General features: G+C 50.9%; 9 protein-coding genes and 1 non-coding gene across 10 annotated transcripts; 3 read left to right on the forward strand and 7 right to left on the reverse strand.

Moving 5' to 3' along the window:
* C8Q69DRAFT_478202 (phosphatidylserine synthase) lies at positions 1–1460 on the reverse strand. The gene is made up of 6 exons (XM_028631365.1): positions 1210–1460; positions 1098–1155; positions 1000–1037; positions 930–941; positions 692–873; positions 1–625 (listed from the first exon to the last, which is right to left on the reverse strand). Exons 1-6 carry the CDS (start codon positions 1277–1279, stop codon positions 257–259), a joined length of 729 nt encoding a protein of 242 aa, XP_028482358.1. The 5' UTR covers positions 1280–1460; the 3' UTR covers positions 1–256.
* Positions 1461–1562: 102 nt separating this feature from the next.
* Positions 1563–2786, reverse strand: C8Q69DRAFT_478206 (Gar1/Naf1 RNA binding region-domain-containing protein; the record flags this gene model as incomplete). The annotated part of the gene is made up of 5 exons (XM_028631366.1): positions 2652–2786; positions 2533–2580; positions 2374–2474; positions 2171–2316; positions 1563–2110 (listed from the first exon to the last, which is right to left on the reverse strand). Coding segments are annotated over exons 1-5 (442 nt in total), but the record flags the coding sequence as incomplete, so codon positions are not given.
* A 29-nt stretch (positions 2787–2815) lies between these two features.
* Positions 2816–5648, forward strand: C8Q69DRAFT_88256 (putative threonyl-tRNA synthetase). The gene is made up of 5 exons (XM_028634136.1): positions 2816–3543; positions 3609–3873; positions 3927–4502; positions 4554–5223; positions 5281–5648. The coding sequence occupies exons 1-5, from the start codon at positions 2990–2992 to the stop codon at positions 5433–5435; spliced, it is 2220 nt and encodes a 739-aa protein (XP_028482360.1). The 5' UTR covers positions 2816–2989; the 3' UTR covers positions 5436–5648.
* A 1576-nt stretch (positions 5649–7224) lies between these two features.
* C8Q69DRAFT_447396 (mitogen-activated protein kinase spm1) lies at positions 7225–8843 on the forward strand (the record flags this gene model as incomplete). The annotated part of the gene is made up of 5 exons (XM_028629206.1): positions 7225–7337; positions 7503–7635; positions 7695–7761; positions 7821–8135; positions 8203–8843. The coding sequence occupies 5 exons, from the start codon at positions 7225–7227 to the stop codon at positions 8841–8843; spliced, it is 1269 nt and encodes a 422-aa protein (XP_028482361.1).
* A 670-nt stretch (positions 8844–9513) lies between these two features.
* Positions 9514–12047, reverse strand: C8Q69DRAFT_478211 (hypothetical protein). The gene is made up of 2 exons (XM_028631367.1): positions 11412–12047; positions 9514–11320 (listed from the first exon to the last, which is right to left on the reverse strand). The coding sequence occupies exons 1-2, from the start codon at positions 11569–11571 to the stop codon at positions 9558–9560; spliced, it is 1923 nt and encodes a 640-aa protein (XP_028482362.1). The 5' UTR covers positions 11572–12047; the 3' UTR covers positions 9514–9557.
* Positions 12048–12142: 95 nt separating this feature from the next.
* On the reverse strand, positions 12143–13931 carry C8Q69DRAFT_478214 (metal homeostatis protein Bsd2). The gene is made up of 3 exons (XM_028631368.1): positions 13702–13931; positions 13105–13593; positions 12143–13042 (listed from the first exon to the last, which is right to left on the reverse strand). Exons 1-3 carry the CDS (start codon positions 13723–13725, stop codon positions 12449–12451), a joined length of 1107 nt encoding a protein of 368 aa, XP_028482363.1. The 5' UTR covers positions 13726–13931; the 3' UTR covers positions 12143–12448.
* On the forward strand, positions 13932–15026 carry C8Q69DRAFT_422492 (hypothetical protein). The gene is made up of 2 exons (XM_028628400.1): positions 13932–14234; positions 14314–15026. The coding sequence occupies exons 1-2, from the start codon at positions 14223–14225 to the stop codon at positions 14668–14670; spliced, it is 369 nt and encodes a 122-aa protein (XP_028482364.1). The 5' UTR covers positions 13932–14222; the 3' UTR covers positions 14671–15026.
* C8Q69DRAFT_478220 (putative succinyl-CoA:3-ketoacid-coenzyme A transferase) lies at positions 15027–17101 on the reverse strand. The gene is made up of 3 exons (XM_028631369.1): positions 16731–17101; positions 15492–16671; positions 15027–15432 (listed from the first exon to the last, which is right to left on the reverse strand). The coding sequence occupies exons 1-3, from the start codon at positions 16791–16793 to the stop codon at positions 15119–15121; spliced, it is 1557 nt and encodes a 518-aa protein (XP_028482365.1). The 5' UTR covers positions 16794–17101; the 3' UTR covers positions 15027–15118.
* A 1363-nt stretch (positions 17102–18464) lies between these two features.
* C8Q69DRAFT_t123 lies at positions 18465–18569 on the reverse strand. The gene has a single exon. It is a non-coding gene; the product is annotated as a tRNA-Lys (tRNA).
* Positions 18570–19785: 1216 nt separating this feature from the next.
* C8Q69DRAFT_447400 (putative ubiquitin carboxyl-terminal hydrolase) lies at positions 19786–24321 on the reverse strand (the record flags this gene model as incomplete). The annotated part of the gene is made up of 11 exons (XM_028629207.1): positions 19786–20363; positions 20415–20586; positions 20646–21066; positions 21119–21800; positions 21851–22388; positions 22489–22577; positions 22632–23026; positions 23088–23133; positions 23189–23393; positions 23470–24227; positions 24300–24321. The coding sequence occupies 11 exons, from the start codon at positions 24319–24321 to the stop codon at positions 19786–19788; spliced, it is 3906 nt and encodes a 1301-aa protein (XP_028482366.1).
* Positions 24322–24700: the final 379 nt, after the last annotated feature.

Below are 24700 nucleotides of genomic sequence, written 5' to 3' on the forward strand. Positions count from 1 at the left end.
TTTAAGCCTTTGAACACTGTTATTCTATTCTATACCAGTAATTACAAAACTTAATCATCAATCATCCTGCCACGCCGTGTATTGGCGTCTCAAACTTTTGACTCTTGGCGTCTAATACCCTTAGAACCCGTATCTTACTTTCTTCCATGTGCGATTTCCACCACTGCGTGAGTGTGCCGTGTAAAAACGATCCTATACAGGTAGACGCAATTCGACTCTCTTCCTGTGGGACGGAGCCCTGCTCAAAGGGATACGTCTATGGCTTAGGGATTTTGATGGTCTTGCTGACCATGAGACAGCCACTGACAGCGAAGAGCAGTGCGATCGGGTGGAACTCAAAAGGTGTGCCTTCAGCCACGAGGCCCAAAGGTAGGTCATCGAGAATCCAACCCTGGGAGACCCAGTAGGCCATGATAGATGCAATAGACAGAGTTGTCGGGATCGGAGTTCCTTCAAAGTACCTGGACTTGCCAGTCTTGTCTTTGGGCAAGACGGCAACGGTCACATTGAACCGCGCAAGTCTAGTGAGACCGCAGAGAACGAAGAAGGCAAGGATCAAGTGGTCGACCGGGGTGCGGATTCCAAGAGCGAAGGCCGCGGCAGCGGGCGAAACACCGAATGAAATCTAGAAGTTGAAAGAATCTATCAGCATACGTTGGAACGTCTTGCCGCACGGATAGAAAATGCCTACCAGGTCGGCCAGCGAGTCGAGTTCCTGGCCCATCAGAGATGACTTTCTCCTCCATCTCGCGACCTTTCCGTCCATGAAATCAAAGAATAGACCAAAGGGCATGAATGCCAGGGCCGCCCAGATAGCGCCGTATTCGTGAGAGTCTCCTAGGCAGTAACGCATCGACGAAAAGACCGACATCACTGCAGAGACGTGTCAGCTCAGCCTCGTAGGGGTCGTATAGAAATGGAGAACTTGCCTCCGCAGAATCCTAACAATCGTAATCAGCATGTCTGTCACTATCTAATGGGGAGCTGCAATATTCGTACCATTGAGCTCAGTGATGAGATCAGCAAGGTGTAGAGCCCTGGCAACGAAGTCTCAATCAGCATACCGATCTCGTCGACGGGCAATCGTAATAACCAACCTGACCAAGCTAAAGTGGCCTGTTTCCTGAGATAGAAGCATCTTCTGCTTCTCTTGCCCTGCGCGTGTCGGTCAGCTCCTCAACTTCATATGGGAGATTCTCGTCCACATACCGCCGTCCGAGCCCGGCGCAGCGCCGGTACTGGAATCAGACACAGAAGAAACGGGAGTCCTCCTCGACATTATAAATGCAAATGACTGATTTGTATCCTATAGATGCCAGTGTGAAATAAAGAGTGGAGAAATAAAGCAATCGATTAGACCGTGAGGGACTCCGGAAGGATGGAAGGGCCAGCAGGCAGTTAAATCATTGACTGGGCAGACAATTTCACGGCCGTGTCAACCTGGCCCAAGCCACAGTGCCGACCGCCCGGCCAGACGTCATTGTCTGGAGAAGATCAGCCCGAGCTCAGCCACAACTCGCTCGAATTTGTTGGCCGATGAGGCTATCTACAGTCAAATAATCACTCAACTATGGTAGACACTGCTAGATTTTCTAAACACGGAAACAAAACTGGGCGCTGGCAGAAGACCTGCATTGAGCTGCTACAACGAGATCGACTCGATGGGTAGTCAGGTGATATTCTACAGTCTCTGCTGAGACAAAAGCGATAACTGTTTTTAGGAACATAATAAGATATTCAGGCACATAATCCCGTCAAAGAGCTCCCGTTTTCCCGAACGCCGTAAGAAGACAAAAGGGCAACTTAGAGGAAGGCACCTAGAAACGGCCCCGGCCTCCACGAGGGGCTCCTCTTCCGCCTCCCCTGGAGAAACCACCGCCGCGACCTCCAGCTCCTCCCCGGGAGAATCCACCACGGCCTCTGGGGGCACCTCCTCTTCCGCCACGGGAGAATCCTCCTCTAGGGGCTCCTCTGCCACCACGGGCGCCGCCGCGACCGGCTCCAGCGGGCTTCTTGGCTTTCGTGACACCTATATCATGTTAATAAACCGTATACAGAAGATATTCGGAGAAAGAGCCATCTACCTGTAGGCTTGGGCTTTGGCAGGAACCTGGTTTGGATAGTCAGTAAAGTCATTCTTGCTAGACGATCTAGGTGATGAATAACATACTTCTCAAGCGGAAGAAGCTTGTCTCCTCCAATGTAGAACTTGTCGCCGGTCTTGAAAGAAGTGGCGACGATTCCCTCCTGGGGCTTGATGGTGAAGTAAACCTGGTTGATCGGGCCCAAAACTTCATCAACCTTTCCAACCGGAGTCTGGCGCAGACGGGTTAGCACAGCCCTTGCTGATTATCACCATATAGCCGGACATACTTTGTTCTCGAGGTAGATCGGGGCGTTGAAGTAGGGGATCTTCGGGTTGATCGATTCGCAGACCATCTCTCCCTCGCAAGCGTGCATGAAAGTACCCATTTCTATAGAAGAACAGACATCAGAATGTGTAATAGCGACCGGATCTTCGAGTATATTTACCTAGCACTTGCGCTGGTGGGCCGACAGGCTGCTGGAAACCTCCGCGTCCTGTAGCAAGAAAAATTTCGTTAGTTTCGCGAATCCCATCTCAGGCATCGCATCGGCTTCATTCTGCTTACCACCACGCGATCCGAAGCCTCCCCTGTTAGCGCCTGTGGCAAAGCCACGGCCACGACCACCTCCGCGGAAAGACATGCTGCGTAAATTGATGATATCGTGATGGTCAAGGGAGGCTGGCTTGAGGAGTTTTCGATGTGGGAAGCTTAAAGCGGTAAAGTGTCGCTAGCGAGCCAAAGCTTGATAGCATCACGTGACTCACCGCCTTCCGTCCCTCACTCTCCATTTATCGCGGGACTGGTGGGATATCCCGCGAGGAGTCATTATCGACGCTGATCTGCCTCTCCCCACGGATACAGAACCTTGACCGTTCCTGTGCAGGCTTCGTCTTGGGATAAACATGGCTTCTGAAGGTCCCAAGGACCTCCCCACCAGGCCGGCCGAGGCTGCCCCTGCTGCGGACTCCTCCGCACAAGCCCCGCCAAAGCCTGCGTCCAAAAAGGCTCCTGCTCCCGCCGACAATCTCCCCGATTTCATTATTGAGCGCAACAAGCTCTTCGAGGAGCTCTGGCAGGAGTATCTGCAGGAGCTCAAGAACAAGCCCCACCCAGATGTGAACATCACGATCGATCTCGGCGATGGCAAGACGTCCACCGTCACTGCAAAGGCCTTCGAGACCACTCCTGCCCAATTGCTGAAGGATGTCCCGAAGGAGTTGAGCGCCAACGTTGTTGTTTCCAAAGTCAACGGCGAGCTTTGGGACCTGAACCGGCCATTTGAGCAGGATGCGAAGGTGTCTTACGTTCCTTTCGATTCTCCCGAAGGCAAGGAAGTTTTCTGGCACTCCAGCGCTCACTGCTTGGGTGAGGCCTGTGAGTGCGAATATGGATGTCTGCTTTCCCACGGACCCCCAACGCCTCAGGGTTTCTTCTACGATATGGCAATGCCAGACGGGTATGTTATCTGCTTCGCTTCTCTCGTCCAAGATCATAGGCTAATTGGATGGGTTTTTATTTTAGACGTGTTGTCAAAGAGACCGACTGGCCTGTCCTGGACTCCAGAGCGAACCGAGTCTTCAAGGAGAAGCAGAGTTTCGACCGCCTCGAAGTTTCGAAGGAGAACCTCCGCAAGATGTTCGCATACAGCAAGTACAAGCTGCACTACATTGATAAGCTGGTGACAGGAGAGAAGAGCACTGTCTACCGCTGTGGTACACTGGTGGATCTGTGCCGTGGCCCGCACATTCAGAACACTGGCAAGATAAAGACTTTCAAGATTATGCAGGTATGTAGTGCATTCCAAGGTACCTGTCCTCCGGATGCTGACTAGATACGCAGAACTCTTCGGCCTATTTCCTCGGAGACCAGTCCAACGACTCCCTGCAGCGTATCCGTGGTGTCGCATTCCCCGACAAGAAGCAGATGCAGGAGCACCTGAAGTTCCTGGAAGAGGCAGAGAAGCGCAATCACCTGAAGATCGGCAAGGAACAGGAGCTTTTCTTCTTTGACGAAGTCTCCCCCGGATGTCCTTTCTTGCTTCCTAACGGAACCAAGATATTCAATGCCTTGCAGAAGCTGCTTCGCTCAGAGTACCGGAAGCGTGGCTACCAGGAAGTCCAGACGCCAAACATGTACGATGTGGGCATCTGGAAAACCTCTGGTCACTGGGCCCATTACAAGGATGACATGTTCAAACTGGATGTTGAGAAGAGAGAGTGGGCCCTTAAGCCTATGAACTGCCCTGGTCATTTCATGCTCTTCGGTCACCGTGAGAGGAGTTACAGGGAACTTCCTCTGAGAATTGCGGACTTTGGAGTCTTGCACAGAAACGAGGCCTCGGGCGCTCTCAGCGGTCTCACGCGTGTACGGAAGTTCCAGCAGGATGATACCCACATCTTCTGTACCGCCGACCAGGTATGCTAATCTCCGAATACCACGCCTTGTGCGATATCTAACTTGATCCAGATTACCTCGGAAATCGAAGGTCTCTTTGACTTCCTCAAGTCTATCTACGGACTCTTCGGCTTCACATTCAAGCTGAACCTGTCCACCCGCCCCGAAAAATACTTGGGTGATATTGAGACCTGGAACTACGCTGAGAAGCAACTCCAGGAAGCCATGACCAGGTTCGTCGGTAACGACTGGGTTCTCAACGAGGGTGACGGTGCCTTCTATGGCCCGAAGATCGACATCACGATTGCCGATGCCTTGAAGCGAGAGTTCCAGTGTGCCACCATTCAGCTTGATTACCAGGCTCCCATCAACTTCAAGCTCGAATACATGACAAATGAGACGGGCAAAGCTCCTGCGGAGGAGGCGAAGAAGGAAGGAGAAGCCAAGCCTAACGAGCCCGGTCCTGGTCGTGCTCGTCCCATCGTCATCCACCGTGCCATTATTGGAAGTTTCGAGCGATTCCTCGGAATCCTCATTGAGCACTTTGGTGGCAAGTGGCCATTCTGGCTCAGTCCGCGCCAGATTCTGATCGTGCCTGTGATGCCTGCTGTCAACGACTACGTCGAAGAGCTGCAGACGATCCTGCGCGGGGACAAGCTCAATGTCGACATCGACATTAGCGGCAACACCATGCAGAAGAAGATCCGTACTGGACAACTAGCTCAGTACAACTTTATCTTCGGTATGTAGTCTATTTGCCGTGGTCTATATAGCATGTCAGACGCTAACACTCTTACAGTTGTTGGTGCCCAGGAGAAGGAGTCACGCTCCGTCAACATCCGTAACCGCGACGACCCGGCCACTCAGGCGAAGGGTGTTATGGTCCCTCTGGAAGAGGCCCGCGTCAAGCTACGAGCTCTGAGAAAGGAGAGGAGATTGGTCAACGCCCTTTAAGAGAGGTGGCCTGTTCGACGATCGAGGAAATACGTTGTTATTTTCGGTTGATAATGCATCTCAGCGCGGAGTTGTGCCAGAAGAGGTTGACTTTCTGAGCATATAAGGTGAATATAGTGAGTCTATGAGCGATGTATGTGTTGGCGTCGATGATTATGAGAATCCCAAAATGGAAACCCTGGGGTCTGTCTTGAGCAGTATCTACGGTGAAGACATTTTCCGAGATCGAGATCTCATTCTCATACCACATATATTACCTTATAACGGCCTGACGAGGTAGCTACAGGCCCACGAGTAGTTCAAAAAAGAGAATAGGAGCATGTGCCCAGTGAATAAACTGAGTTGTCATTACGTGTATACTCTTCCCACGTAATGCCGTCTCTGTTTCAATCTAAACTGCTCGATTGGAGAACTTGGTAATTAATATGTTATTCTATCATAACCCCAAGACTGTGTATGATCTTAAAAGGAAGGAACTCACGAGACCTCAAGACCAGCGACGTAGCCTTGGCGAACAGCATGTCATTTCTCTCGAGTATTCGAAAGGGATCGAGATGCTTTCCGGCCCTGAAGCATGGCTGGATGAAAACCGCAGCGCAATTTGGCGGCACGACCCGCGTGGCTGCGGGAGCAGGATCAACGATCTTAGATACGGCCGGGACGCTTGGTGATGGAGAAGGACTGTTCTAACTTCTCACCATCGGACGCCTCGGGCCATGGCAGGCTGGTGGATTGTTTCATCTGGCGCCGAGACAAAAAAGAAGGGTCGGCGGTGGATAAGTTGGTTACTGTATGGTAGATAGTAGTCCCGCCGCCGGAGTTATTATTATTATTATCGAATGAATGCTGGTTTATTTATTTTATTATTATTAACTATTCAGTTGGTATTTTTCTATTTTAATTAATTGATTAATCGATTGATTATTATTATTAATTTACTATGAATTAATACTGACTCTTCAAGTGGACCACCACATCTTCAGCCCCTCCGCCCACCAAGACAAAACAACGGGACGATCCCGGCGTCACCTCTTCTTTCTCTCTCTCACTTCAACTTCAACTTCCTCGAGTCTCACTTGCTCTCTTTGTTCACGTTGGACCATCCATCAGTTCTCTAGTGCAACTACTCTTTCTCTTTTCTTCTTCTTCTTTTATTTCTTTTTGTTTTCATCTGTGACATCTTTGTTGTGCTCTTGTTTCTTTCCTGTCCTGTGCTGGGTCACTTGCATCTTCCTCGATAACGAACGGGCGATTGCGCGTGCACCAGCGATCCACTAATCAACCACCACTCACTACTAACGGTGACCGGCAGCAGCAACTGCGTCTTTGGCCTGAGCCCGAACGCCCAATTACTTGACTGTTTCTGCCTCTGCCCCTCGTTTCCTCTGCGGCCACTATCCCAGAACCTTCGTCTCTTGCATCGAGTCGCTGTTCTTCTCGTGAAGACTCGCCTTCCCACCCGACCCCCCTGATATCGCCTATCCGCAACGGTCTGCGGGGCCATTGATCTTTGCCTCGCCCTAGACGGTCCATTACGCCGACCAGAAGCTTTTTTTTGGCTCATCGTCAGGCGCCCTCAAGTCTGTCGCGACTGCCGAGACAAAGAATAAGTCCGATTTGGGGGGTTTTTTTATTTTTCTTTTTGAAAGCCCGTCTTGTCGAAGTTCCCCCGTTGGGAATTCTCCATCTACAGCTCTCATAGTCGAAACCTCCCCCCGCGGCGGTTTTCCCCACGTTGCAGACAAGTCCACGAGAAGCGGTCTGGCAGGCATCGATCTATACTGCAGCCATGGGTGATTTACAAGGACGCAAGGTCTTCAAGGTGTTTAACCAGGACTTTATCGTTGATGAGCGGTACACTGTCACCAAGGAACTGGGTCAGGGTGCATATGGTATTGTCTGGTATGTGGAAGGCGCGCTTGCATCATAATCCAGATTCCGGTTCCTATAATGATGGTCGCTATTATCTATTCTTGGAGACCCCTGGGGGTGTTTTTTTTTTTTCTCTCGTTTTCTCACCCGATCCCCGCGGGAACCAGCATGCTGACAACATGACTCTATATGCAGTGCCGCTACCAACACGCAGACGGGTGAGGGCGTCGCCATCAAGAAGGTTACCAATGTGTTTAGCAAGAAGATTCTGGCCAAGCGGGCTTTGAGAGAGATCAAGCTGTTGCAGCACTTCAGAGGTCACCGCAACGTGCGTCCTGCCGATCGCGTTATCCCCGTAGGGCTGGTAGGGCTGACGAAGCGTTCCAGATCACATGTCTATACGACATGGATATCCCCAGACCCGACAACTTCAACGAGACTTACCTCTACGAAGGTACGAGATACCGTACTCTGATTCTACTTGAGGAACCGTCGATGCTGATTGTCACACAGAATTGATGGAATGTGATCTGGCGGCTATTATTCGTTCGGGTCAGCCTTTGACGGATGCGCACTTCCAGTCTTTCATCTACCAGATCCTCTGCGGTTTGAAGTATATCCATTCCGCCAACGTCCTGCACCGAGATCTGAAACCCGGCAACCTACTGGTCAACGCCGACTGTGAACTGAAGATCTGTGACTTTGGATTGGCTCGAGGCTTCTCGATAGATCCAGAAGAAAATGCGGGATACATGACTGAATACGTGGCAACCAGATGGTACCGTGCTCCCGAGATCATGCTCAGCTTCCAGAGCTACACTAAAGCTAGTACGTTCTCGCCCTCTGCCACGGGAAAAATTGACCAAACGTTTGCATGCTGACGTTTCTTTTCTAGTTGACGTCTGGTCCGTCGGGTGTATCTTGGCTGAGCTCCTGGGTGGCCGTCCATTCTTCAAGGGTCGCGACTACGTCGACCAGCTGAACCAGATTCTTCACTACCTGGGAACCCCGAATGAAGAGACCCTGTCCCGCATTGGCTCTCCCCGTGCGCAGGAGTATGTCCGGAACCTTCCGTTGATGCCCAAGGTTCCCTTCCAGCGTCTTTTCCCGAACGCCAACCCGGATGCCCTTGATCTCCTCGACCGCATGCTTGCGTTCGACCCGTCTTCACGTATCTCCGTGGAGGACGCTCTTGAGCACCGCTACCTGCACATCTGGCACGATGCCTCGGACGAGCCCACGTGCCCGACGACCTTTGACTTCCACTTCGAGGTCGTCGAGGACGTACAGGAAATGCGCAACATGATCCTTGACGAAGTCATCCGATTCCGTGCTCATGTCCGACAGCAGTCCCAGGCGCAGGCCGCCGCTGCTGCTCAGCAACAACTAGCCCAACAGACCAACGTCCCCATTCCCGAAAACCAGCAGGGTGTCTGGAAACAGGAAGAACCAAGACCTCAGGAGGCGATTGCCGCAGGCGGCCCGCATCCTAATGACCTCGAAGCGTCGCTGCAGCGGGGTATGGATGTGCATTAAATAACGTAGCCGTTTTCTTCTCTTTCTCGGCGCGGTCGTTGTTTTTGATTCCCTTCCAGAAGAATATTTGATGTAGCAAGAAGTTATTGGAACACCCCCCCCCAAAGAATCGAGGACAATTATTTTGATGTACAACCCTTACTGTCTCATTATCATTCATGAGACTAGCCGAACTCCCTTCATACTTTATACATCTCGTCACTGTTTATACGTACGTACGGTACAAGCACGGTGGAAACTACCGTTCCAGAGTAATCTATCTTCAATCTCCGCCTGAGGGACTAGCTAGCCTCTGATATAGACTTGAAAGAGGATCGGCCACTCGCTGGAAATGAAAGACAGTATTTTTTTCATTTTCTTTTGAAAAGGATAATATGAGCGGTACTACAGGTACTAGTATAGAAAGTACAGAATGGAGATTTGGATAACTTAATAAGAGTATGATCTAGAATCTAGATAGATGACAGCGATACATCGGGATCGCTAAACCAAAAGATAATAATAATAGTAGTAGTAGTAATAAATACTAATAATCCAATATCGCGAAGATTGAGCCGATCTATATGGTATATTTTCCAAGATTCCAAGCAAACAAACATGGTACATAAAACAACAACAAACGAAAAAAGCAAAGTCATAGTTCGTATCATTCGATGAAATTCGCTTCAAGAAAAAAAAAAAAAAGAAAGGACAAAAGAAAAAGAGGTGTGTGTGCTATGCATGGTAATACGCGCGCCACCAGACGCCCATACAAGCTGCAATGAGGAGATCGAGCATTTTAAGCCCTTCGTCTTCGATGATGAGTTTTCCAAGCTTGGCGTCCTTTCCGTCGAGGCCGCCTCCGGCTCGCTCGCGAGCTAGAGAGAGATCGAAACGATCCTCGTCGTCGATGTCACGATCAGGAGTGTCTGGTGGGGGTTTCTCGTCTGTGTCGGTGCTGCTGTTGGATTGGGACCTGCCGCGTGGGAATTTTGGGAGGAGAGCGTCGGAGCCGAGAGAGCGAGAATGGGGTCGGTAGGTGTTCGGGTTGAGGAGGAGAGCAAGCGAGCTCCGTTTACCTTCTCGTTGAGAGAGAGCTGCTAGCTGGCTGAGAGAGAAGGGGGATTGTTGGTTGGGTTGAAGATGGTGATGTGGGTGTGTTAGAGGGATGTTGAATCGTATCTCCGCGACGGTTGTTGCTGGGTTCTCTGCTGCTGCAGGTCCTGGAATCATGTGCTTGCACTTGAGACTTCGACCGTTGAGGCTGGTGGAAAACGTGCAGGTGCCATTCCAGGGGGAAGTGAACGTATAGTAGCCGCTCTTTAACTTTGATGGTCCGGACGACTTTGGTGGACTTCCACTGCCATTATTTGGAGATTCCATAGATCCTCCCGAGTTTTCGCGGTTATGTCGGAATTTATTTACTGGCGGCGTTGAGACGTAGAGTTTCCGAAGGAACGCTTTGGAGCCGTTTCGGCCTTGAGATGCGTTGTGTCGGTCCTCGGCCATAGATGATAGAGAAGAGCCTCTCTGTCGGTTCGCAGAAGGGACGTTAAAGCCCAATGCTTCGAGGGATAACGGTTCGTTATGTCCCGCGAACCTACCATATCCAGGAGTCGATATCTCAAGGTCGATCGTACTGTTGTCCTCAACGGAGCTCGAGATACTTCCAACGTTCCATTGTACCCCATGGGTCGGATCACGTCTTATGAGGGTGATGTGGAAGCTGGGAGTTGGCCTATCTTCAGGAGTCTCGGAGCTACCTCTAGGAGGAGACAGTCGAGGCCATCTCGAAGGAAACGCTCTTCGCCTTTGCGAGGGTCTACTCTGGACGGCCGGACGTGAAGCATCCAAGCTGTACCGCCCACCTAGCGAGTTGTCATAATGTTCTTTGCATGCGGTTGGAGTCCGCCCATGAAGGTGGTCCGGCTGTGCACTCCATCTCTTCGGGTTCCCGGGGACGTCACCTATTGTTGTAGGCCTCGACGACGCATCGTTTCCTGGCAGTGAAGGAACTGGCCGCCGTCGGATGGTATAAACAGAATCGCTGCGTCCAGGGAACCCTGGGGCTCTTTCCTCGTCAAACATCTGAGGGAATAGCTCTGCTCCTCCCAGCCCACTATCCACTGCGGATGTTTGGAGCGGTCGAGGCGGTAACGGAGGTCCAGCTGTCTCCTCTGGAGCTGTCGATACTTGTTCCCGATGCGGCGGAGGCACAGGCGGTGGAGGACTCTGACTTGAGGCGCCTCCCACAGGCTTTCTCTTCACGTTATTTAGCCTCATGAATTCCTCCGGTTGAGCGGGATTTTGGGCATTTCCGTGGTCGCCATTGTCCTCCGCGGGGTTCTGCTGTGTTTTCGACCCATGTTCCTGCTCAAGACTCTGAAGTACAAGCTCATCGTCCGGCGACGACACATGCAGATAGTACAGAGAAGAGTTGATAGCCTCTGCGGAAACGCTGGATTTGGTGGGAGGTTTAAGAGGGGTCAGGAACACATCTGGTCCAGGCGCAACAATGGCACGTTAGCAACGTTTTGACACATCCACGCGAGAACAGCGTAGAGCCATGGAAAACGATCAGACTCGTACCTCGACTTCCTGGCACCCTAAGAATATACAGCACCAGAGGCCCCAGTGATTCCTGCGTTGGGTTCCGGGGATAAGCGGGCGGATTTGCAGCTAATGCGGTGATGGCTGCCAGTGATCTCGCTTCGACAGGGCCCTGAAACTGGACCGGATCGTTCGCCATCGGTGGAAGACGAACGGCAATTCATGCGTGAGAAGTGAAAACTGCCTCTCCACGTTGAATTTGGCCTGTAATATGAGCAGTTTGCACCGTCCCTCCGGTGGGCTGAAGATGCCCTGGCGGAGCGAGCGGGTACAGTAGTTAGTCGTAGAATAGTACAGTACTAGGGCAGGTAAACAGCAGTGGGGAATCGATGCAATGCGCAGATCAAGCCTCCCCCGCAGTCCTGATGGACCTGGCTGATAACTTATAAGAGACAGCAGATATCAAAAGAGAAGACAGAATAACTGAGAGAAACAACGGCAAAAAGAGATGAAATAATGCAGCCTGCCCGATCGCGACCATCCGATTGACTCGCGACGCTACGACGAGAGCGGACACGTGTGGCCGGAAACAACAGCATCACAGGATGGACGATCCTGCAAACTGTAGGCCATCCCAAGAGCCTCGTCGTGCACTCGCCACAGCATTCGTACGCTTATTCCCCTTAAGGTGTGCTGGTCGAGCAGACGAGCGTTGCCGAACCCGGGTGGAGCGAAGAGACGCAACCGCCTACGTAGGCCACAGGGCTGAGCCATCCCAGTGCCTATCACGAACTAATAATACCTGTACTACACTACACTGGATTTACTTAAGACGGCGGAATCCCTACCGCGCCTGCAAGCCATGGACACAGATGAAACCAGAGAATAGCCGGCCATATATACAGCTTGGTATCTTAGAAGGAAATACGTACAATGATGACCATGGCACACTAGACACAAGGAAAACTGGGATTATCTGTCCCTATCCCGACCAGGGATGTATCAACCAAACGAAAAAGGAAACTCCATACTCCATCGGGAAATCCATATTATTCCTGGGGAATTCAAAGACCTCTTCAAACAACAGTCTCTGCCCTCTCGCCTTCCGCAATGACCGGGACACTCAGACCGCGATCCGGGCTCTGCAGGACGAGCTGCTCGTGGCGACGGGCTCGTAGGAAATCAGAGATGGCTCGAATGAGGATGAACCAGCCGACGATCATAAGAATATAAGAGATCCATTCGCTTGTTGTAATGGCGGATATAGCGCTGCTCGAGCTCTGCTCAGCACCGACTGCTGCCGCAGCATTATCCCCCACGGAATTCGGGTTGAAATCATGGCTATTGGGATCCGGTGGCGTAGTGTATTGCTCTCCGGATTCAGGGCCCCTAGCCTCGCTGCTGCCCTTCATGTAGAAACCGTACTGAACCAACGTGAGGCCGAGACCAGCTCTGCTGCCATTTTTCGCTGCGTGGGTGGTGTGCAAGAGATATGTAAGCAAGAAACCGACTAGCTGGAAGGACATGGAAATCATGCCGTTCCAGACAAAAGAGAACACAGATCCGACCGGGAGACCGTCGACATAGACTTCGTCTGACGAAAGCCCCGGTGCCATAATGGTCGTCTCCCAATACGGAGGCGCGGCATCAGCTGCAGCTTGTTCGTAAGACTATATACTTGTCAGTAAACAGAATCTTCTGGCCAAAAGACGAAACGGAAATGATTGCTTACAGGAGGCAGATCCTCATTCTTCTCTCCTCTCTCCGGCTTCGCGTTCAAATTCGCAAACACACCATCGTTCGTGTGATGAATCCCGCCGACAACGCGGCCGGATGCCGTCGGAGTAGCGAAAGATGGAAGCAACGTATCCCTTCTCTGAGGCGAAGGACCCCGCTGTCCATCTTGTGCCGCTGATTCAGACGATGAAGCATCCACGATGCCGTTTCCGGGCTGTGTCTGAGGTTCGGGGTTTGCTCGCATTAGCCGCTGGCGAGCATCGGGCTCCTCGTCGTCATCCGATTCATCGTCGTCGCCAAAGGTATCAGCTAGGGTCTGATCCGCCTCGTTTCGCACAGGATCATCATGGAGGAGCCGTCGCGACGACGGAGAAGACGAGCGGGAATGGAAAGACGGAGGAGGCGAAGAGGGGCGGGTTTCAGTAGAGGGCAATGGAGGAAATGATTCGGTGTCACCATCATCTCCGTCATCATGGGCATTCACCTAGGTATCGCAAGTTAGTTTACTATCTCTTCCAAGTAGTCATCGATGCCTGCTGTGTCTGGAAGAACCAGAAAAAGGGTACAGAGAGGAGACCAGCAGATGCCTTACCCTTTGATAACGCTGCGAGCTCATGACGAGCTGAACGACAATGTAGAAGATAGGAAAACCAACGAAGAGAACGACAGGTCACAAGAAGATGAGGAGAAACACAAGAAACAAAACAAGAAGGATATGGAGACGCTCTGGATGAGAGAGGCGTCGTGAGGGCACGTTGGCGATGAAGGGAATGGAAGGGGATCGAGGAGATGACGAGACGAAGCGAGGCGATGCGGCGACCTCCACACCTCAGGCAGCCAACAGTCTGGAGTTCCAGTCGGAGATGCTCGATTTCTTTGCGGATCGTCGAGAAAACGCTCTGGCTCGACTCTGTGCGCCCCAGTACTAGGTCTTCTTTTCCTTATTTTATTTTTGATCTTTCCTGGTTCCGATACCCTTCCTTAATTCGAGTTCCTTGTGCACGCATTCGCAAGAGGATTCCGCTGTCCATTCAGCGTTCGCCATCTCCAGAAGTCCGTCCCGTGCTCGGTTCATTCCTCCGTACAGAATCAAATCAACGCAGGTTATTCACAATGTCCAAACCGGTAAGATTCATATACTTTCTCCAAAAGAATATATAGTCCTTATATCGTACATCCATTGCTAACCCTCTAATCACACTAGTCGCTCCGTCCGCAATCAATCCAGTCCCGGATAACTCACATCATCAACCACTGGCCCTCCGACCCCGTTCGCCCCGCGTCAGTCTCCGTTCAGAACTACCTACAGAGCAAGCTCGCCCAGGCCTCACCAGACAAGGGCTCACAAGCTGCCCCGATCTCCCACTCATCCCTTGATGCGCTTTCATCCCTGCTCGAGGACCGTTATGCGAGGCGGTATCCGCTACCAGCGAAACTGCGCCGGCCGGCCAGCGACCCCGACCATTACGACAAGGTAGTGCAGGAATTCGAGATGGCACCGCGCAGAGACTGGTGGGGACGAGTGACGACGAAGATGAGAGGACTTTTTAGGTTCCAGTAAAGAAACGGACCTCGGAAGTTGCGAATTAAGAAAATGAGCAGAATCTGGTGACAGGAGAGGGATATCGAAGGGGAATGGGAGTTTTCCGAAATTTTTACTTTTCCCAGGGATGTAAAATGGGTTTGGTTCATGCATGCAATGCTCTCTGTTTTTATTTTGTATACTATGACTGCTACTGCCCTGTACCACCACTACCCAAAGGGGGATAGGCGTTTTCATACGCAAAGAGATATCTGGCATTGAATATTGCTTCACGCATCGATGCGCACTAAATTAACTATTTCTTAGTACTTACTAATATAGCTAGGGGATGCTGGGTTTATATTATCTATAAGGGCCTATCCATCATCGTCTACTGCTGCCTTACTGACATACTACTTGCCGTGGACAACCCATCAAGAGCAAAGGAACATAAATCATCTATGGAACACATTTTAAAAGGGGGTATTTATAGCATTGGCTTCAAGTCATCTGCCACCTTGAACGGAGCCTCAGTCTTAGCCCGCACCTCGTCAACCGTAACACCGTCCGCAATCTCCACCAGCGTCAGTCCATCGGTGAAATCAACGTCAAAGACACCCAGTTCTGTGATTATGCGGCTGACGCAGGCTCTGCCCGTCAGCGGAAACTCGCACTGCTTGAGAATCTTGGGGTTTCCTTTCTTATCCGTATGCTCCATGGTCACTACGACCTTCGTTGCGGCTGGGTTGGAGACAAGGTCCATCGCTCCACCAAAGCCCTTGATTTTTCCGGGAAGCATCCCTGAGAAGAACAGTTAGATATCACTTCCTTCAGACATGATAACGAGGGGATATACTTACAGTTGGCCAGGTCACCCTTGGCGCTAACCTGCATGGCACCCAGGATGGTGAGATCGATTCTTCCTGCGCGGATCATGCCAAAGGACTCATCGCTGCCAAAGCATGCGGCACCTGGGAGCAGCGTCACAGTCTCCTTTCCAGCGTTGATCAGATCAGGGTCCTCCTGGCCTTTCTTCGGGTAGGGGCCGAGACCCAGGATTCCGTTCTCCGACTGCAACATCACCTGCACGGACGGATCCACGAAGTTGGGCGCCAACATAGGCATACCAATCCCCAGGTTGGCGTACATGCCGTTCTTGAACTCCTTGGCTGCTCGACGGACAATGCGCTCACGCTTGTTGGCAGTGTCTCCCTTACCCAGGGCGGACATATCGGCGCCGTCTTCCTTCGCAAAGGTATACTTTTCGATATTCTTCGCCTCCGTGCTCTGGATGACACGCTTGACATAGATACCGGGAAGGTGTACCGCCGCAGGCTCTATCTCACCCACTTCAACGATGTGCTCTGCCTCGACGATGGTCATTTTCGCATTGCGACCCATGGCCCCGTTGAAGTTGGCGGCGGCATATCGGAACTGGCAGTTACCAAGCTTGTCCGCTTTCCAGGCCTTCACAAAGGCGTAGTCTCCTTTGATTGACTCTTCCATGACATAGCTCTTCCCGTCGAAGACTTTGACATCTCGTGGTTGACTGTAGAGGGCGACGGTACCATCGCTGTTGTGTTTCAGAGGCAGATCGCCAGTCTGCACGACAGTGCCGAACGCAGCAGGCGTGTAGAAAGCAGGAATTCCAGCTCCTCCGGCACGGCACCTCTCAGCTAGTGTCCCCTGGGGTGTCAACTCCAATTCAATCTCGCCGGTCAGGTACATGCGTTCGAAGGTCTTGTTTTCTCCGACGTAGCTGGCGATCATCTTCTTGATCTGCTTGCTCTGCAGGAGCAGACCTAGGCCTGAACCGTCCACACCCGCATTATTACTGACGGCCGTCAGGCCGGTGATGCGTGGGTTTTCTCTAACAGCATTGATCAGTGTATCTGGGACACCACAGAGACCGAACCCGCCCGCCAGAAGAGTCGAATTTGACTTCATATCTTTGATGGCCTCTGCAGCCGAGGGCAAGACTTTGTTGATCTCATTCCGCCGGAGAGTAGTGGAGAATGCTCGAGCGAGAAATCGCTGATGCTGCGAGAACAGAACTGTCAGAATGGATCGCCAGGTGGGCAAGGTACTGTTCACCCTACCTTGTTGACATCGGACGAAAACTGCCTGGCAAGCCGTAGGCACGTTGCTACTTGAGACGGCATTGTGATTGAAATCTGATCACCTCGAGACTGTGACGATTCTCTAAACTCCCTTTTTGCCCCCGTAGAGCAGTTCAATATGAAATAGATAACTACTCCTGCACTTCTGTGAGGGCGGAATTGGTCCGTCAGTGATTCGGAGCGTGTTCCGCAACCTGGTTGTTCCCCACGGCCAATAATTTCCGGGGAAAAAAAGAAAAGAGACCAAAAGAAAAAATTGTCTACGACAGCAAAGTAGAAAAGAGAGAGCTCTCTAGCTGGCTGGCGGGTGCTTAATATAAAGGATAGAATTCTTGTCTGTCCCGTCTGTGTATACTAAGTATGCTTTACCCCGGTTTTTCCATCCCCGCACGCGGCTTTCATCGGCTGCCACATCAAACATTCCCGAGATCCTCTCCACATGGAATGCACTTGATCGCTGAGATAGGCACTGGCAAGTATTATAAAATGATTACAACGAGTTTTCTCTCTATCTAAAAGACACCATACCCCAAAGATCTATGAAGCACATCCTGCACATCATTGTAGAGGGCATTAGCGTCCTGACGCCCTGATAACGTACGCTTAGCCGCGGGTATTTCTCACTCCACCTTTCAGGCACCTCTCTTCTGATATGGACATTAAAATGAAAAATCGCCATCCCGAGCAGGGTCACTTCTGCAGACAATACCAGGGACACTCAAGTGTTGTCACAGGCCTTTCCAAGTTCCGCCTCGGCCGCGATATACTTATTATTGGTACCGGCAGAGCCCTTATCCGATAGACGGATCTTAGATCAGGAACGCGATCTAGATACGTGGCAGTAACTATGGTTACTCTACGACTGCGTTGACCTCACTACCATAGCTAACTACAACGACCGCCATCCATCACTGCTCGAAAACTTGCATGCATCGGTGCTAGCATCAAGTTCCTCTCTTCGGATTTCATGGCATGAGAGGTACTATTCGTGATTACACCTTCTCTATTGGAGATGGGAGCTCATGGACAGTGCAGTTCTCAAAGAGCCCGTGCTGCCTCTTGAAGACTGCAGAGCTTCTCGTCTCTTGAAGACGGTCGAAAGAAACGTCTACGCAAGCCTACTTATTCTCTACTGCCTATGTTCCTTCTCGATCAGGCAAATGAAAAGAAGGAGGTTTCGCTATCTATCAACATAGCTTATCTCAGTCCCATTGCTCCCACTTCTGTCTTATCCTTGGCTAATTGTACAGGTCACTCCCCCCTCAATGATCACGTTGAGCGCGCATGGTTTCGAGTTCCCATCTCCATCTCCATGATAAGTCCTACTCACGTTTCTCGACAGATAGCCATCATAACTACGCCAACCATCATACCGCATCTGTCATACTGATCTCCTCATGGTCTGTGCGCGGATATCCATCCGAAAACGGCAACCCCCACAGCTCCGCTCAAAAAATTTCCGCCATGTCCACCCAAAACGGAAATAGTACCACTATGCATTCATTATTATTCGACTCGCACAATTATTATTATCAATCGGGTCTACGAAGGGCAAAAGAAAAAGAACCTCTCCCGGTCTGATTGTTCCATGACAGACGACCCCTTCACCAACAAAAAAAACATAGCTTGTTTGACGCCACTCAAGCTCGTTTACCTCATAAAAATTTCTTTCGGAGGCAAAAAGATATCAGCCGAAGAAGTTGTTCGGAATTGAGCCGAACGCGGGGGTCGAACCCGCAGCCTTGCGGTAACCTGGATGCAGTTATTTTACTAACTGCTGGTAAGAGCCGCACGCTCTACCGATTGAGCTAGCCCGGCGGCTGTTGTTGAAGTGCGATGCTGAATAGTGACTATTCTACCATGCGAAGCGGATGTTTCTCTTTCATGCGGATCAGTGCAGGTTGTCTGTTCAACGCCTATGTCGTGGAAGGAGGGGAGGGTCGTGGAGGGAGAATGTGTGTGTATGGGCATGTGGGTGTCTACTCGATTCCAATTTACAGATCTTATGCATTCCCTTCGCATAGGATATTGCTGCCCATCCAGGGATCCGAAAGCAACAACTCGACACATCGCTATATATATGTGTGTTGGTCTTCATGAAAGATAGGCATATACGCTCACAATCGCCAGAAACGATAAACCAGACGAGTAGCACGACTGACCCGGTCCTATGCTATACAGATCAAGACTGGTCAATAAGAAGCTCAGATAGCGGTTACATCGTCGACCACGCAGAATGATTAATCCAAGCAACTAACCACAGTCCTCCCTTTCAAAGAAGTAGACTGAAACAGAAAGCTTTTGAAAGTATGTTTTTATTGCCTAGTGCGTTGCCCATTGCGGCAACTGCAGGAGACGATAGTTGAGCCGCATGTAATTACATTCTCGAAAAGTCTTTCTTTGCGAAACCACATAAATGCTACTTGAGTATGAAGTGCAGGTATCGCACATACGAACATGCAAAGACAGATAAAATACGACGACTCCTGGACAAATGCTATAAATGAGAAAGGCGGAGATGGGCGGTATCATAATGCAAAAAGGAAATTCTGCTCAGAAACATCATACATGGTATTGCAGCGTTGGAAGGGCTAATAGGCAAGTGAGAACTCAAAGATAGAGATCCAATGAGGAAGGCATGAGATGAAAAGAGAAACATGTTCATTTCGAACGTGAATGCGGAAATATCCTGCTGTCCTGTTCAGTCCCCTCGAATCGCCAACCCCCCCTTTTTTTTTCCCCGTACACCTCCGCTCATTCATTCGATGGATACATGAACAAAAGAAATAATCAGACGGGGAAATTCCCGCATCTAGACGTGACGTATATCCCCTCATCCAAGTTTGCGCAGCCGCGTAATCTGGACATATCGACATTTGTAGGAAAGAACAGCAGGTGATTCTCATCCAGAGAGTATGGGGAATCGTAAGAAGTCAAGGCATTTAGACGGAATTCGGGTGACCATGACTGGTTTCAAGGGAATCGTCTACTCCCTTGCGTTTTGAGGGGACTGTGGAAATATTCGTAGAAGGGCCTACCATTCCACGTTTTGTGCGTCAGCTTCATTATTGAACGACCAGGTTCCGGCTGCATCGCTGCCTCCCGTATCGGTTTTTCTCTTCTCATCTAGAGTAGAAGCGTCTGCCGTACCTGCCGGGCCACTGTCAGTCCATGCTTCATCGTACGCGGGTGGATCCATATCCACATCTTCGCTCGTCGTTACAGTATCCTCGCCCTGGGCAGCGGCTGGAATCGTTGCCTGAGCGGCTGTATCTTCTGCTGTGGAAGCAGAATTCTCAGCGATTTCTCGGCACACCGGTTGGACGAGGCGGTCTTTCATGCGCTCATTTACATAGACCAGGAAGTACGGCGTCGGAGGATTTCGGCCCTGGCTCTCGAATATTTCTGCCCGATTATGCACCTCCGTAATATCGCTGTCGTTGTATTTGCGCCAGACGTCCTTCTTGAAATCGTAGATGTAGATGTAATAATGCCCGAATTCGACAGACCCATGGTGCACAAACACAGCGTACAGGCGGTAAGGGAGGTGCTTGTAATCAGCAAATTGGCTCGAAATCATCGCCTGCGTGTCCCTGATCTCCTGCTCCACGACTTTGAAGACCATCAGTATCGCAGACAATTAAGACGACAGTGCAGACTTACACGCTAGCTCTGTCTTGGTTATCTGGGACAGCTGGTCGAGTTCTGTAATTGTCTGCGGGTCTATCTCGATAGCATCGTCCGCGGTTTCTTCATCGTCTTTCATGGCGTCAAGATCTTCGAGCACACGTTTTGCATTATCAAACAGAGCAGGCATGTCTTGACGATCGTTCTCCTGTGGTTACAGTCAGTCATGAGATTGCATCGCTTCTTTGAAAATGTGTAGTAACGTACCTCTTTGCGGAGAAGCTCCTCTCTGCGAGCCTCGAGCACCCTCAGCGTGTCCTTCCATGCCCAGCATTGTCGTCGACGATTCATGAGCTCCTCTTGCTGCGTATCCATATATCTATCGAGGTAGATTGTTTCCTTCAACTCAAGGTGGTGAGTTGACTTATATGAAGTCTTCTTGACGGGGTCGAACTGGACACGTTGGACTTGGATCTGGAGGATTGGGGGCAACTTGCTGATGGATCCGAATTGCTCTGCTATTTCTCCATCGACATGGACCTTCTGTGCATCAAAAGCCCCATCAATGGCGGCGTAGATGTCACGAGACCCAGATGCTACGTCGACTTTGATATCGCACCACAGCTCCTCCTTTGAGCGCACACCGCGTTCAGCAGTGATATAGGACTGCGTTCTTCCGTAAAACAAGCTGGATTGGACGTCAGTGAGATTTTTCTCATGTTTATGCTTCTGTCACTTACTCTTTAACCTGATCCAGCTGCTCACCATCTGGAGCAATGGCTCGAGGTTTAATGGCACATTGGCTTTGGAAGAGAACATTGTTGATGACCTCTGTCACATCTTGCTGTGCTCCGATCTCCACCTCTTCGAGTAATTGCCTCTGTCGTTCCGCATCCGACGATGGTCGTGGAGGCACAGGTGGAGGCCGATTTGGCGGCCCTATAGGGCCGGGAGTCGCCTGAGAGTCTGTAGCAATCGCATCCTTTTCTTCTTCAGAGGTTGGCTTGATATCCTGCTCTGAGGCGTCATTTCCCAAAGGAGGTTGGTTCTCCTTATTGTCCGCAGGCGGTCCAGGTGTCTCATTTCGGCTGCTATCGACAAGCGTCGCGTCGCTATCAACGTCGCTTGTCGTTGACTCTTTCGATACATATGTCTCCGCGGTGACAGGAGCGGCCGTTGCTGTCTGCTCTGCACTTTCATCGCTTGTGCCTGTCTTTGGCGGCCCCAAAGGGCCCATCACTGCCACCCCGTTTATCTCCCCTAAACCACCCGGCCTTGGACCGGAGATTGTCGACTTGCAACGTATGGCTGCTTCATTCGTTGAACTAATCAGGGTCAATCTAGCCAACTCCGGAGATGGTGTAACAGAAGAAGAAGGAGAAGTGATCATATTCTGAAACAGTGTCCGAAGCTCTCTCAAGACTGTTGTCAATTAGCGTTTAGTGGAGGTACACAGGGTAAAGAGGTCTTACATCTCTGAGAACGCTCAACTTCATTTTTTGTGACTTTACGCGATCCAACTTGCTTCTGACTCAAGTTCTCCTCTCCCATGTCCATCTTATGATTTTCGAAATCAAGGACCATCTCGCGATAGGGGCGCACAGTAAAGTAGAACTGCAGTAAGCTATTAAGGTAGCAAGTGTTGCCGATATTCTGCAGGCCCACCGGCCACTCCGATAACTTGCGATCGGATTGAGCAGTAGAGCCGGAGACGAGGTTTCCGAGGATGGCGCTATCCTTATCCTTTGCGATGATACTGAGAGCACGGTTGTAGGTCTCTATCTGACCTGGGGCCTCGTCGACGCAAATAGTGTAGGCCGCCATTATAGCCGCATCGTCAACAGTTCGATCCGGTATTTGAAGCAGCCGGTATGCGTCTCCGACATCCATCTCGCCGAGTCCGGTCTCACCTGTCTTGAGAAAATGGCTCAGAGTTTCGGACTTCCGTGCTTCTGCAATAATCTCAACAGCACGGCGTGCAAGATCTTTGCTTGCGGGGCTGTCGGTTATCTGGTTTTCATGTTAGTCCGTCTGGTATTGTGATAGGTGTTACCGCACAAGAAACGGTCTGTCTGGCTTGCAAATCCGCAAGATGCGCGAGGAGTAATACCTTCGCCGTGTACATCGTGACAATGAAATCGTCGGGTGTTTTCTCATCCACCCCAAGGAATACCAAAGCTTGCTCGGGCGTTGAAACCCCTGCAGAAAGGTCAGTGCATGATTACGGTCAAGCTTCAGGCCATTGAAACTAACTTTCTTCAGCAGCTGCCTTGATGTGCTCGCTTCGCCTGCTGTCTCCTATCCTCCACAACTGTTTACGTGTCTCAGCTTCGTGGGTGGTGGCGCTTAAGAATGCGTAGAATTTCCCAATGATGCTGTCTTCAGTGAGGGTGGGATCTTCATGGCTAAGGCCGAAATACTTGTACGCCTTGACGACGTCTTCTTCGGTATATTGACCCTCAGAATATGCCACCATGACGGCTTGATCGATGACCTCACGCTCCGATCCATCTCTTAAACTGGCTACTGTTTTGAGGTTCTGAAGATAAAATGGTGCTCGCGATGGATCGACGCTGATCTGCCGATTATATGCTTCCACGACTAGAGCGGAAGACATATCCTCCACAGCCCCCAAGTCTTCGTAGCACCTAGTATCTCCACGTTAGATTTCGATTGACCACACAGAAAAAGGTAGATGGGAAGACGAACGGTGTCCCTGGCATTTGGAACTCTCTCCAACCCACGGCCCTTGGGTCTATCGTGTGATCAGCATAGGTCATCGGCATCCAAGAAGAGAGAGGGAAACCAACAGTTCAGGGCCCCAAGAGCATATAAGATATCGTTCTGTGCGAGTGCTGGCTGGTCTATTTGGTGCCCCTTCCTCTCAGTAGGTGGTCGTTGCTCTATCAGCGCCGATAGCTCATGCACAACGTCATCTAGGAAAACATTAAAGGGGTCATGATAAGGTGGGGCTTCAGTAGCCTGGGGGCGCGGGGGCTCCCAGAAGCCTTCATTCTGAATTGAACGGTTGGAGTTAGCTATTTACTGGTGGATCGCACGTGGTCAAAGAGAACCAAGCAAAGGTACATACCTCGTTGTGGAACTCGAGAAACCGTAGAAGGTCTTGACAGGGAATTCCTTCAACCCCAAAACAGACCATGAATCTTTTATTCACAGCAGATATTGATTTGCTCCTTTGCCGGTCATGAAGAAGAGCATTGCTGATATATGTGCGCAGGTTTTCCAAGACGTTGATGGGAAGCGGGTGACCAACTCCCTCTAAGCGATCTGGGTGAGCATTGATGGCTTCATCAGCCCGGTTTTTGAGCAGTTCTGGGTCCGTTAGAAGTTGCACCCACTGAGGGCCGAGCAGCGGAGAAGCGATGCGCAGAGATGCGACTGCTGAGCACGTTAAATATGAACATTCGTAATGAAATGTCTCCACGTGCTGCCCCTTAGGGGTTATCTCCTCCGTAGATTGCCCGCCTGCCTGTCTACCAGACTTGTACACAAAATGGTGGATATGATCTGCTTGATTCTGACTGATCTGGCCCACATCCTTTGTATATGTTACGACCAGCTGCAGATGGTACCTGCATTTGGAACAGACAGCTGCAACTCTGTATGTCGTGCCAGCTCCGCGTCTTTGTGTCTGTGGTGGGAGGATGGTCTGGTTCGTCTTGGTGGTATAGATATGCTGGCAAGCGGCCGGCGAAATCCACTGCTGGATTCCATTGTATCCTTCTGGAAACACAGGAGGCACTTGCGAAAGTAGGTTTCTGCCCGAACTCGGTGGGTTTTGAGGGTCGTATAGATTAATGTCGGCTGCTAAACGCGGAGCAGTCTTGCCTATATATTCGTATCGGTTAGCAGGTAACGTTGGGGATTGCCTCAGTTACTACCATGACACGGCTTACAGACCTGCTCTCCCTGGGGGAGACATAGGTGGCTGTATTTGCACCAGCGATGGTCGCAAACTTGACACCAAGGAGTCCAGCCCCGAAACTTATGGGTGTTGAGCCTAGAGCTAGCAGTTACTAGACCAAGAGCTCTCTGCAGACGGATTGGAGCTTCCTATAGCACAATCCCCTAAGATGCAACTAATCAGATCATAGCCATGCTAAAAGTACATTAGTTGGCCTTACCCCCGGCTATGCACAGATCACAGGTTAAGAGATCTCAAGAGATCAAACAGCGCAGGCAGAAAGTGACGCCAGGCGAGCGGAGGGGCAAACGGCCAGACAAGCTTGGAACGGACAGCTCCCATTGACGGCGGAAGCGCCTGCAGCCCAACTCTGAGCAGCCTATCAAAAAGGAAATAG

The sequence above is a fragment of the Paecilomyces variotii genome, assembly GCF_004022145.1.
Source record: "Paecilomyces variotii strain CBS 101075 chromosome Unknown C8Q69scaffold_12, whole genome shotgun sequence".
In the NCBI taxonomy this organism is placed as follows: Eukaryota; Fungi; Ascomycota; class Eurotiomycetes; order Eurotiales; family Thermoascaceae; genus Paecilomyces; species Paecilomyces variotii.